Source organism: Maniola hyperantus, chromosome 23, assembly GCF_902806685.2.
Source record: "Maniola hyperantus chromosome 23, iAphHyp1.2, whole genome shotgun sequence".
Lineage (NCBI taxonomy): Eukaryota > Metazoa > Arthropoda > Insecta > Lepidoptera > Nymphalidae > Maniola > Maniola hyperantus.
Window position 1 is genome coordinate 1400656 of NC_048558.1, and position 13991 is coordinate 1414646.

At 37.1% G+C, this 13991-nt stretch overlaps 1 protein-coding gene across 1 annotated transcript in view; it reads right to left on the reverse strand.

Moving 5' to 3' along the window:
- LOC117993314 (muscle calcium channel subunit alpha-1-like) overlaps positions 1-13991 on the reverse strand; it is a 63534-nt gene that overhangs the window by 11808 nt on the left and 37735 nt on the right. The window contains exons 24-41 of the mRNA XM_069506686.1: positions 13898-13985; positions 13318-13425; positions 11681-11733; positions 11133-11270; positions 10537-10651; positions 9614-9744; positions 8762-8906; positions 7931-8011; positions 7744-7842; positions 6192-6233; positions 5654-5686; positions 5312-5503; positions 4620-4716; positions 3734-3906; positions 1871-1968; positions 1464-1552; positions 1231-1371; positions 466-631 (exon numbers count right to left, since the gene is read on the reverse strand). Coding sequence (XP_069362787.1) covers positions 466-631; positions 1231-1371; positions 1464-1552; positions 1871-1968; positions 3734-3906; positions 4620-4716; positions 5312-5503; positions 5654-5686; positions 6192-6233; positions 7744-7842; positions 7931-8011; positions 8762-8906; positions 9614-9744; positions 10537-10651; positions 11133-11270; positions 11681-11733; positions 13318-13425; positions 13898-13985 — 1989 coding nt within the window. The remainder of the gene's footprint in view (positions 1-465; positions 632-1230; positions 1372-1463; positions 1553-1870; positions 1969-3733; positions 3907-4619; positions 4717-5311; positions 5504-5653; positions 5687-6191; positions 6234-7743; positions 7843-7930; positions 8012-8761; positions 8907-9613; positions 9745-10536; positions 10652-11132; positions 11271-11680; positions 11734-13317; positions 13426-13897; positions 13986-13991) is intronic.

Here is a 13991-nt window from a genome sequence, read left to right on the forward strand (position 1 = left end):
TACACCAAAACATACTGATCTGCAGTTGATAAAAGCAATACTGAGTAATACAATACTAAAATACGTAAAATACTCAAAATCAGATTATAAAAACCTATAAGAATCTCTAGAAAATGTGTTGATAATAATAAATTGTAATACAAAAAATACCAATAGTATTATAACAAGGGATAAAATTAAATCTTAACAATTCAATATTCAATGTTGAAAGAATATATTATAAACAATTAAGATAGATCTAAATATATAAAAAGGAAAAGCTGACTGACTGACGCCACCTCAAACTACTGGGCGGATCGGACTGGATTTTATAACGTAGACATCCTCTAAGAAAGGATTTTTGAAAATTCAATCTGTAAAGTAAGGGTTTCAAATTTAAGTAGTCCACGCGGACGAAGTCGCGGGGATAAGCTAGTAAGAATATAATAAGAAACACAGAAGTAAATCAGTAGAAAGAGAGCATACCTTCTAAAGTAGTCCTGTATAAGGAAGGTAGCGTAGAACTTCCCAACGGTGATCTCATTCGGATCTCCAGGCGGTGGGACCACTTGGTCTAGAAGTTTCTGTGACGTTCGCTTCCAGATCTTCTTGATTATTGCACGCAGCTCCGTGTTGCATTCGTCTATTACTCCTGTATTATAAATATAATATGATGTTATTCTAATGAAAAAGTTAATAAGTTTACAGTTAGGTACGTGGCCTGAAGAGGCACGGAATAGGAAATGGTGGAAGGATCGGAGGGAGGCCTTTGCCCAGACGTGGGATAGTACAGGCTAATTTAGAATTAGAATTAAAAAAAAAAAAAAAAAAAAAAAATTGCTAATATGGGTACGTTGAATTGGAACAAATATTATTTTAAGTCTATCATTAAAAAACGTTTAAAATTATGCGAAAAAGAATGATAAGGAGAACTATTAAGCTTAAAAACAAGAAAACAACAACGTACATAAACACCAACTACAATTAACTAAAGCTAGGACTAAGATTATGATACGAAAATTATACAGTTTGAGGGATCACCACTATAATGGCTTGCTAAAAGATATATTTGAAGAAAAATTATTTTCCAAATTTAAAGATTAAAAAAGCACTGTCAAATACAACTTGGGACCATCTTTGTAAATTATTATATTTTCTCTGCGATAGTATTTTCTACAACATTTACAAAGTTCTCATCTAAGTGAACGTTGTTCTTTTTGTGAAATAAAGTTTCTTTAAACCTAAATTTACCTGTAGTTTTGATTTGCAGCTGCGTCCGTACCACTGCAAATAGCGTGGCATTGAAGTTGACAGTGCCATCGGAGTTTAGCGGCATATTCATAGACACCAGCCTTTTGCAAGCCGTCCGATGAGGACATAGCTTGCCGAAACCTTACAAAAAGGAAATATTTTTTTGAATTTTGAATTAGGTCTCTACAATTTTAATGGTGCGATATGTTAGTAAAGGGCTATTTGTAGCGTACCTAATGGAGGACTTATTTTTCGTAAAAGTGTTACAACATCCAAATGTTTGATCTTCCCTTTAGCATCAGGATCGTATTCACTCCATAATCTGAAAATACCAGTATTGCTTAAGAAAAATTTGATGTAAATACATTATAATGGTATTAATCCAAAAGAGATGGTTCAAGAAGGTATAGACTTTCGTCTAGATCTTGTACAGTATACTCAAAAATGGCCAAGATATCTCAAAACAGTGTTTATTTTTGTACCACTAAAGTCCTATATTTGAACTAATTATTTAAATTTTTCCCGGACTATAAAGATTTTCCTCAATGTTTGATAGAAGTGTACAAGATCTAGCCTGATTTGAAATATCAAGTTTAAAATTGCGTGAATTCATCAACACACGTTTTCAAAGGCACTTTACCTCACAAACTCATCTAAATGATGTGGTCCGAGTATGGACCAGTCTCTAGTCAGATAGTCGAAGTTATCCATGATGACAGCTACGAATAAGTTGATGATCTGAAAAGGCAACAGACTTTAATGCCTAAAGAAGACTAGAAGATCAAAAGCTTGAATCAAGCATGATTGGCCGTCTAGGAACCTGATTGATGCTTGAGCCAAGCCTTGACGGTGATTGATAGAAAGTTTGTATTTTTTTTTTTTTATTCAGATACAAGTTAGCCCTTGACTGCAATCTCACCTGGTGGTAAGTGATGATGCAGTCTAAGATGATAGCGGGCTAACCTGGAAGGGGTATGGCAGTTTTTAATAAACTCATGCCCCTTTGGTTTCTACACAGCATCGTGCCGGAACGCTAAATCGCTTGGCGGCACGGCTTTGCCGGTAGGGTGGTAACCACCCACGGCCGAAGCCTCCCACCAGACCAGACCAGAAATTAAGAAATTATAAAATTCCAAACCCCTGCCAGGAATCGAACCCGGGACCTCCCACTATTAAGACCACAGCGCTCACCACTGCGCCAGGGAGGTCGTCAAAAACTCAACTGTATGACTCAAGCTTCTCGTCTATAGGGCCTAGGTGGAGTTTGATCGAGCATTCCGTGAGTAACACGCCTCTAAGATGGTAGCAGTAGGCTAACTTGGAAGGGGTGTGGCGGTTTTTAGGGTTCCGTACCTCAAAAGGAAAAACGGAAGCCTTATAGGATCACTTTGTTGTCTGTCTGTCGGTCTGTCAAGAAACCTACAGGGTACTTCCCGTTGATCTAGAATCATGAAATTTGGCAGGTAAGTTGGTCTTATAGCAGACATTCGGGAAAAAATCTGAAAACCGTGAATTTGTGGTTACATCACACAAAAAAAATGTGTTCACGAACAAATATTGCTATTTTCGACTTTCAAAGTAAGATTACTATACCAAGTGGGGTATCATATGAAAGGGCTTTACCTGTACATTCTAAAACAGATTTTTATTTATTTTTAGGCATAATAGTTTTTGATTAATCGTGCAAAATGTCGATAAAATATGATTGTAGTACGGAACCCTCAGTGCGCGAGTCTGACTCGCACTTGGCCGGTTTTTATTACCCCTTATCGGTTTCTACACAGCATCGTACCGGAACGCTAAATCGTTTGGCAACATGGCTTTGGCGGTAGGGTGGTAACTAGCCAAAGCAGGAGCCTTCCACCAGATCAGACCAGACACAATTTAGAAATCATACATGTAGGACAGACCGGCTTTACTCACGTATTTAATCGACGCTAGCCCGACTAGTTTCAAACCCATCCGGGGTCCTTTTTCAGATGGACTCAGTTCGCGCACTCGTCACGGTTGTGACTAAATACGAGAGAAACGTAAAGCCGGTAAATACATGTACATTTGTACAATGGAAATCACTCACGATAGTTTAAACAATAAACAAGTGCGAGTCAGGCTCGCGCAACGGGGGTTCCGTACTACAGTCGTATTTTTTCGTCATTTTTCACGATAATTCAAAAACTATGATGCATAAAAATAAATAAAAATCTGTTTTAGAATGTACAGGTAAAGCCCTTTCATATGATACCCCACTTGGTATAGCAATCTTACTTTGAAAGTCGAAAATAGCAATATTTGTTCATGAATACAATTTAATTTTTTTTTATTTAAACCGACAGATAGACAGACAGACATCCGTTTTTCCTTTTGAGGTACGGAACCCTAAACATCATAAATACTGAGACCTCCCATTTATAAGACCACAGCACTCACCACTGCGCCAGGGAGGTCGTCACTTCTTCTTTCGTTCCTTCTTTATCGTTGATTATTCTACAAAGAATTGACTCACCAGAAACGTGCAGAGCAGTGAGAAGGATATGAAGTAAGGGTATGAGAGCCTGCTGGTGCAGTTCTTGTCGTCCACGTCCGTGGAGTTGGACTCGTTGAGGCAGCCTGGCAGCTCACCAGGACGCTCATCATCGTTGGGGGATAGGGCCATCATTATTTCTTGCCATGCCTCACCTTGGGAAGAAATATGAATGCGAGTGGGATGAGATGATGAACAGGATAAATAATTGGCTTTGTCCTATCCACAAGGTGATAGACATGCAAGCGTGACTTTTCCTGACCGTGATGTAACCCTCCTCAATTCCTCAATTCAGGTTATTCCTACACAACATAACAACACGCAATATGTAGGTGTGACTCAACGGGGAATAAATCCCATTGAGTCACAGTGTTACTCAACGGGTAAATAATTCAAAAAATTATCCGTTGAGTCACAGGGGATGTGACTCAACGGGAATAACCCAGATTGAGGAATTGAGGAGGGTTACATCATGGTCAGGAAAAGTCATCCAACTGAATAGCGTGCGTTCGGAGCAAAACGAAGACTGGTGATAATACTGATGATTACTGATAAGATGCCATCAGATACCATTAAAAAACATCTGAGTGACACTAGAGGTCAATGAACACTGCATAGATAGGTGCCGCGGGGACAATACCCCGTATAGGGGGGCATTGACCCCGAGTTTTGCACGCTATACATTGCGGGTTTGAAAAATACTAAATCACAAAAACTACAAGTATAAGGATTATTGGTATTGGATTGTGTTTAGGTAGTATAATTATAGCGCTAAGTTTTTACTAGCGTTCTAATTACACCCTGTATACAAAAGAGGCAGTTAATAGGTATGTAGCAAGGCGTGGTAGTAGGCAATTTGGGGGATTACCTGTAGCTGATCTGAACAGCACCATGAGGGCTCCACCAAATGTTTGAAAATTGTTATTTGCTGTGATGACGTCACCTTCTTTTATTTTGCCGAATAACTGTAAAAAAAGATTATTGGTTTATCATCTCGGTTCAAAATTTGAGTTGAATCACTAGTGAGTCACTAGTTCAAAACTGGTTCGAAGGACCATTTGGTGGCGCCAAATACCCTACACTTAATGATAAGAGATATCTAGGCGTTCAATAACAATTAGGGCACTGTATCTACATTATTTATTAGGTAAGAGAACAATTTTTTTTAGTACACTCGTCTGACAATCACGTATTATACAACGTTAGTTTTAGGATACGCAAAACCTGAAAGTAGTTTGTTCAGAATCAGTAACAGAATCGATTGCACCCATTTATACAACAGGTTATATTTTGACCAAAAAATACTTTAAAATCCTGCCAGTTTGGACACCTAGTTGAATGACCTAGTTGAGTGCACCAGCTGATTCGAGCCGCGCAAGCGGGAGCGCGCACGATCGACGCTAGCCATCTCGTTCGCTCACAGCCGCTCGCTTGGGGTGACAATATTTTTGCGATGATAACAATTCAACACAACGAGCTTATAACTTCGGAAATTTTCATTAAATATTTTTAAAATTTTGTATGTCCTATGCTAATGATGATGACAGTAATTATACTCGCCTGCATGCCGACCACAGCGTAGATGAAGAACAGCAGAACAATCAGCAAGGCCACGTAGGGCAGGGCTTGGAAGGACTTGATGAACGTCCACAGCAGGGTCCTGATGCGTTCCCCTCGAGAGAGGAGCTTGATGAGGCGCATCGCACGGAATAGACGGAAGAAGGCGATGTATTTCAAATTTAGTCTGGAACTCTGAAAAATTTAAATAATATAAAACATCACCTTTTATTTCACCGTTCGACCGCAGACTACGAATAATAATAACCGAACCGAATTAAATTAGCGAACCCAAAAAAAAATTTAGTTCAAAAACTTTACTGTGGTAATAAAAGTAATACTAACCTCTTCATTTTCCTTTACCTGCGGGAGCCCGTGCTGTGAAAAATATAAATTATGTAGTACTTAATCATGATCAACCTAAACAGGTATAGGTGAGTATGTAGAAGGAGTTCATTATAAACCGTTTTTACTATGGAATCAAAACTGAAATTGTGAAAAAATAATAAGCCCGGGTGCCGCAGCAGAAACAGCTGAAAACGGCTAGCGACGCAAGTATGCCTCTGTTATCGAGAGTTACATTTTTATTCCGTTTGCCGTGGAGACCCTAGGGCCATGGAGTCTTAGTGTTAAAAAAAATTACAAGACATTTCACCGCGAATAATATCCTCATCGGGTGACAAAAAGGCTGGCTCATTTTTTGAGCAACGGATCAGCCTGGCTGTCCAGCGCGGTAATGCAGCCAGTATTCTTGGCACCATTCCACGCGAGCATGATTTGTATACAGTAGTAATTAGATAAGGCTAGCTTTAAGTTTTATTGTAATATTTTCATTAAAAAAAATCTAATTCAAAAGTTTTTCTGTGGTAAATGTGATACTAACCACAACGTTACCATCAGTTCCATTTCCTTTTAACATTTCGAGCTGTAAAAAAACATAATTAGTTAATACTTAGTTCAGAATAGAAATATTTTATCAGATATAGGTACCATACCAGATGTATCAGATAATATATTGGGTTATTGCATAATTATGTTTGTTTATTTTCAATACATTGTAGCTAATTCTATTAAGTTCTTGCAATTTACGAAGGCTAGTGAACTTTAGTAGTGGTTGCGTCGTATACCTACGGGCATTGCGTAAGTGTGCGTGCATGTCAGACCAATCTTCTTCTTCTTCCTTATACCGATAAGACTTAAACAAAAGCATGGCTCACTCACCCTCGTGAAATGCAAAAAATATATACAAAGCTAGTTTTAGTATAGGTACGCAAAAACCGAAACACGTGACGAATATTTTTACGTAATGAATATATACAAAATTTCCAAAATATTTAATAAAAATTTACGAAGTTATAAGCTTGTTGTGTTGATTCGTTATCCTTGAAAAACATGGTCACCCCAAGCGAGCGGCTGTGAGCGAACGGGACGGCTGGCTTCGATCGTGCGCGCTCCCGCTTGCGCGGCTCAAATCAGCTGGAGCATGCTGTCATTCAACTAGTTCTCTGTTCAAACTTGCAGGATTTTAAACTATTTTTTGGTCAACACAATATAACCGGTTCTGTTACTGATTCTGAACCAACTACTTTCAGGTTTTGCGTATACTAAAACTAACGTTGTATACTATATATTATGCACAATATCTAAATGAATATTAGATTAAAATCTATCAATTTTGTTTGTTTCACATTATCGTGTAGAACATGATCTTTATGTATCTACAATACATTTTTAAAGAGGTATAAATACACGCACTTGGAAATACCTACACTTAACAATAAGAATTAGTATGAAAAATCTGCAGTCAAATGTTTGAAAGCGAGGAAAACTTATGCTCCGACGTTATCAATTGAGCTTCAATTACTAATGGACTAAGAGCCAGCGCATGCCAGACCTTCGTTATTTTATAAAAGCTGAAAATTTCTCTGCATAATGTCCCCAACACTGAGAGGAACAGTTGTTGAGAGGAATGTTAGTTTGGATTGTGGTGGCTTTGGGAGATAACAGGTAATAAAGGTGTATAAATCTTAAGTCAAAGTATAAAGTCTAATTTTTTTTATATTTTCTTCGGAATAGAATTATTAGAAATCACGTCATGCATTGCCAGGCACTTAGTATCATGGCAACCCCTTGCCAGACATCCTTAAAGTTTAAAAGATTAACGAAGCTCTGGCAGGCGCTGTCTCATCCATACTAATATTATAAATGCGAAAGTGTCTGTCTGTCTGCTAGCCTTTCACGGCCCAACCGTTTAACCGATTTTGACGAAATTTGGTACAGAGATAGCTTGCATCCCGGGGAAAAAATAGCCTCTTTTTTATCCCGGAAAATCCAAGAGTTCCCACGGGATTTTCAAAAACTCAAATCCACGCGTACGAAGTCGCGGGCATCATCTAGTTCTCTATAAATAAGAAATTAATTTCATTTTTACTTACAATTGGTTTATTTTCGTTGACTTGGGTAACGACAATGTCTATAATACTGCCGACTACAAGAATAAAGTCCGTTGTATTCCACGCGTCACCAAAGTAGTTCTGAAAACAAGGTAAAGTTGAAAACTAATACCTGAATACGTTTGTCTAAATAAACGCTAAATTATTATAGTTGTTTTTCTATCTTTACCTTAAATCTGAATGCTGACAATTTAAATACAAACTCCAACATAAAAACTGTCGTAAGAATCATGTTCAAATAATCCAGGACCTGAAAAAGGTTAACATCGATAAAACAAACGAGATTTAAGGTTTCTGGCAAGTAAAGCGGTGCGATGTTTGCAACGGGCCAATCGATTATTTATAGAACACGTGATAATTTAGAGATCACTTGATAATTCATAGATCACGTGATAATTTATAGATCATGTAATAAGTTATAGGTAGATCACGTGATAATCTATAAATCACTTGATAATTTACAGATCACGTGATAATGTATAAATCATGTGATAATTTGTAGATCACGTGATAATTTATAGATCATGTGACAATTTTTAGATCACCTGATAATTTATAGATCACGTGATAGTTTATAGATCACGTGATAATTTATAGATCACGTGATAATTTCTAGATCACATGATAATGTATAGATGACGTGATAATTTATAGATCATGTGATGGATTGAATTGAACACATCTCCACTCCGCTTCGCTCTGCTAGCTGGAAAGCAAACCAAAGAGTCGAAAGGGCGAGGAAGATGTAGAATGGTGTGAAGAAAGACAAGAATTAGATTTGATGGAATGAAAAAGGACAAGAAGGTTTAAAGAGTTTGGAATTGGGTGGAAGCTTCTTCGGAGTGTATCCAATGTAGACATTTGCGTAACTAACGGTCGCACTCAGTGTAGCTTAATCGTTACTTAAGGCATGAATTAGTATGGATAAGGAATGCCTTAAGCAACGACTGAGTACGGCTGTAAGGAGCTTGGGTTATGAGGATGAAGAACCTTGTTGTACCTTCTTGTAGTTCGCGTCGGCTTCGTGGTACTTCATCATGAGCGCGATGGTGTTGAGGACGATGAAGAAGAAGATGACATACTCGAACTTTTGTGACGTCACAAACCACCACGTCTTGTACTGGATTCGGTGCTTTGGAATGTATCTGAGTCAAGAGATAACAGATTTATAGCACAGCACGAGTATAAATGGATACATCTAAAAATATAAAAGGAAAAGCTGACTGACTGACTGATCTATCAACGCACAGCTCAAACTACTGAACGGAGCGGGCTGGACTTGCAGTAGCTACTATGATGTGGACATCCGCTTAGGAAGGATTTTTGGAAGTTCAACCCCTAAGGGGGTAAAATAGAGGTATGAAATTTGTGTGGTCCACGCGATCGAAGTCGCGGGAGTAAGCTAGAGCTTGGTGGCTGGATTTTTCATGCATATTTAGCAGTGGAAGGGCGGGTGGTGTATGTCGGATGATGCATGTTACACAATACAGATTTGTCCGTTTCAGCGAATTATAGCAAACTAGCTTATGCTCGCGACTTCGTCCGCGTGGACTACACAAATTTCAAACTCCTATTTTATCCCCTTAGGGGTTGAATTTTCAAAAATCCTTTCTTAGCGGATGCCTACGTCATAATAGCTATCTGCATACCAAATTTCAGCCCGATCCGTGTAGTAGTTTGAGCTGTGCGTTGATAGATCAGTCAGTCAGTCAGTCAGTCAGTCAGTCAGTCAGTCAGTCAGTCAGTCAGTCAGTCAGTCAGTCAGTCAGTCAGTCAGTCAGTCAGTCAAGCACCTTTTCCTTTTATATATTTAGATTAAGCGTTTGGTTCCTTGTTTAAATGAAATACAAACCTACGGACAGGTTTCGCTTTCAAGGCGAACTCTATACAATTCCTCTGGTTCTTGTCGAGCTCACAGTCCTTGAACTCCTGTTCACCCTCCTTTTGGAACGTCACTATGACGAAACCCACGAAAATGTTCACCTAAAACATACAATGCAACTTCATTATTATTATTATCAACTGACGACCTTCTTGGCGCAGTAGTAAGCGCTGTGGTCTTATTAGTGGGAGGTCCCGGGTTCGATTCCTGGCAGGGATTTGGGATTTAATAATTCCTAAATTTCTGGTCTGGTCTGGTGGGAGATTTCGGCCGTGACTAATAACCACCCTACCGGCAAAGCCGTGCCGCTAAGCGATTTAGAGTTCCGGCACGATGCCGTGTAGAAACCAAAGGGGCATGGGTTTATTAAAAACTACCATACCCCTTTCAGGTTAGCCCGCTTCCATCTCAGATTGCATTGTCACTTACCAACAGATGAGATTATTGTTCAGATACAAGTACAAGCTAACTAATATGTGAAAAATAAAAAAAACAGACAATATGCATCCGCAAGAGAATCAAGGTCTCTGACATAGCCCAAACAATTAGCAAGATGAAGTGCATATAAGGCTGCACAATCACTTGCCACGTCTGATTGCTCTAGTCTATAGTTTGAATCTTGATAGAATTGAATCTAGATACTTTTTTTTTAACTGTCTCCTCTGTGGCTCTTCCATTCTACGTGACATTGGCGAAGTCCATTGTGCTCGGTGTGGCACTACTGAAAGCCATAAAGCAAAATAAGAAGAAGAAATTTAAAAAAAGCTAGAGGAGAGATGCCTTGAACTCCGTTTGCCGAGGCGCAGTCTCTACTCAAGAACTTTACTACTCCATCATTGGCCATCATTTCGACTATTAATTGATTATATACCGTGTCCAAAACCAATACTTACCATGAAGAAAGCAATAACAATAATGTAGCTAATATAGAAAAATGCAACCAAAGGTCTAGAATTTTCCACTGGACCATGATTCTCTTCGTTGGAGTCCATCGAGGTAGATAGTAAGCTGAAAAATAAATGTGAATTTTGAATTTACGTGGACAATTCATTTTGCCTCCTAAAATGCGTCTTTTTTTAAATATACAAGTTATATTTCCATAGGTAAAGAACTTCAGCTAACTATTGTGTACACACACGATAGTAATAATGATGATGACGATAATGAAAGAAATAAAATGAATAGATAGATTACATACTCACCCAGGCCAACCTTCAAAATTAGAAACAGTGAATAGTGTCAGCATTCTATTGAGAACGTTGTCAAAGTTCTACTTATTCTTTACACACATGATGATGATGATGATGATGATGATGAAAGAAATGAAATGAAAAGACATATACCTACTCACCCAGGCCAACCTTCAAAAGTGGAAACGGTGAATAAAGTGAGCATTCCAAGACCGTTGCCAAAGTTCCACTTATTGTTTACACACATGATGATGATGATAATGAAAGGAATAAAATGATACGAAAATATATATACTCACCCAGGCCAACCTTCAAAAGTGGAAACAGTGAATAAAGTAAGCATTCCGTTGAGAACATTATCGAAGTTCCACTTATTGTTAATCCACTGGCGGTCTCGCACTTGTAATCGGCCATTTTCGTAAATTAAATATGCTCCCCTGAAAATAACAATAGATATTCTAGGCGTCGGTACATGCTACGCACTAGTCTCTTTGTGGTCATATTCCTCATTGCTGAGAGTTATGATCTCTTTCCAACAATGGTTAGAGTTCTCTTGGGATAATAATTCGTAGGTTCCCGGATCCTTTCACTTACAGCTCGACTAAGAGTACAAGATTTTCAACTTTTAGACTTCACAGTTATTATCAGTTGAGACAAAACTTGAAGCTTATACTTTCCCTCCTTGAGGAGACAATATTCAAAGATGTTGGTACCAGTAACCTCTTATATAATTCGTTGCAGTAGTTCCACCGTAGTTCAATAGATTTAAAGCATTGTCATCACAACAGCTTTAAATCTGTAAAAAAATATTATTGCTTGTAGCATGTAATTTCAAAAAAAAACTTACTGGCATTGTTCAGCCGTGACTTTAGTTATATCTGTGCATTTACGGAATTTCCCCTGAAAACAGACTCGGATTAAAATTAAAAAACTTGAAAAAAAATTTCAAACAAAATTGTTATAATATTTAAAATCACCTGACCTCGCCTCTTCAATGGGAAAGCTAAGCAAAAAACGATCAGCATAATACGATAGGTTAATTATTTCATTATACATAGATAGTTTCATAGACATGCGTAATAGCACTTTTATCTCAACTGCAAAAGTGCCACACATAATATTGTAAATATTTTTAACCGATTTCAGCAAAGCTTTTGACAAAGTTAATCATATATGATTTTATTAAATAATGAAACTTCACCAACGATGTCCTGAATCTGAGTCTGGGCGAAAATCTAGATATCTTAGTAGTTGGGTGTTGAAAGTCACTTTGTCACGGCTTTCATGGTGATTATACAGTGTTCCCCAAGGTGCATTTGGGACCAATTTTATTTTTAGTTATTGACTCTATGATTACTTTAATAATCCAGTGAATAACTAATACAGCGGTTATAAAAAGACGCAAACCCATCCAAACTTATGAACATCGTTACAAAAATATAATCCTTAAAATTATATTGATTTTCATGAAATGATACAAAATAAACACCTATTTTTATAATGCCCTATGAACAGATATATATGAAACTACCCAGACATCGATAGAAGCAACGAATACAAAAATGAGATATACCTTAAACAATTGTATGCCGACAACAGCAAACATGAATTGTAGCATGTGATTTATTATAAAAATATTGCCAATCGACTTAATAGAAGCAAAAACACACTTCACAACGTACTATAACCATAACAAGTACAAGACATACATAGAAAATGCAAAAAAAGTGTTAAAACAAACACACAAACACAGTTACGTTACCGGGTCACAGTGTATCAATAATCCCAAAGTGTGTAGTTGTGTACATGTTGCGTGGGACATTTTTTGTGTAGAAAAAACAAAGGAAAACACAATAGGTTAAAACTTGTAGAAAAATAAAAATAATGCCTACTTTCAATGGCGTTAGTTCACCGATTCATGGACAAAATTTAAACAAAATCAAAAACTGCCAGTGTCCTGATCTGACCATTTACAAAATCAAACCACAAAAAAATGATAACCCAAAAAAAATTAACCAAATCAGTGTAAAATGTACCTCACTCCAAGTACTCGAGTGGAAATGTCCAGGTAGGGTTGGTGCAAAAGAAACACATTAAAGCCCTCAAACTGAGTCCAAAAATCACAAATCAAAAAATGGCTCTCTCATGAAAACAGCACACAACACCTTTGGGCTAAGTTTCATTAAAGGAAAAATCAAAACATGCATTCACCTTAAAAGCGAATTTTTGGACCCACAGACAAGCGAAAATCAGGTTAGTATACTAGTTCTCGAAACACGTAAAAAGCCTCACACACAAGAAACGAAATCAGATGACTTATTTTGGAACAAAGAGACATTTCAATCGAAACTGAACTAAAAGTCAGTGAGTGCAAAATACTTACTTACAACAAAAATCATATTAAAATGAGTAAATTACCCAAAGGTGTCGTTGATAAAGATAATAAAAAAAGAAGTTGAATTCACAAATAATTTTGTTCCCTACCTTGAACATTTGCACCCCCATTACAGCGAACATGAATTGCAGTAGATTTGTCACCAGCAAAATGTTGCCTATAGTCTTAATTGCAACAATCACGCACTGAACTACGTGCTAGAAATCGACAAAAATATCCTTTTACTACTTAAACTACACTTTGATTTAACTGTGAAACATATTAAACTTATCTATGCTAAAAATATTGAAACAAAACTTGCAATATTTTGAATAATCAATGTGATATTTGAGAAGCAAAATGACATTTGAAATTTTCTTCAGAAAATAAGAAGTGTTTCGTATAAAATTATAAAATTGACTTAAATAGAAATTTCACTCCAAATGAAGTTACTCAATCATAAAATTATTCTCTTAATACTTTAAAATTTTATTAAAATAGATTCAGTATTAGCTGATATAAGTTATGTAAAAGTACTGTAGCCCATATTACTATTTGTGCTATTTTCTAATATTTTGTGTAAAGAATTAGAGCCGAAATTCAAAGTCCATAGTGAGATTACGAAAACAATTGGTAATGATTTTAATCTTAATTGTTTGCTTAAAACGTGAAATAAAAGTCAATACAGACCTTCAATCCTTTGGCTCTGTTGATTGCTCTGAGAGGCCTGAGTACTCGAAATACTCTTAAAATTTTGATGGATGACACATTCTTTGATCTGTAT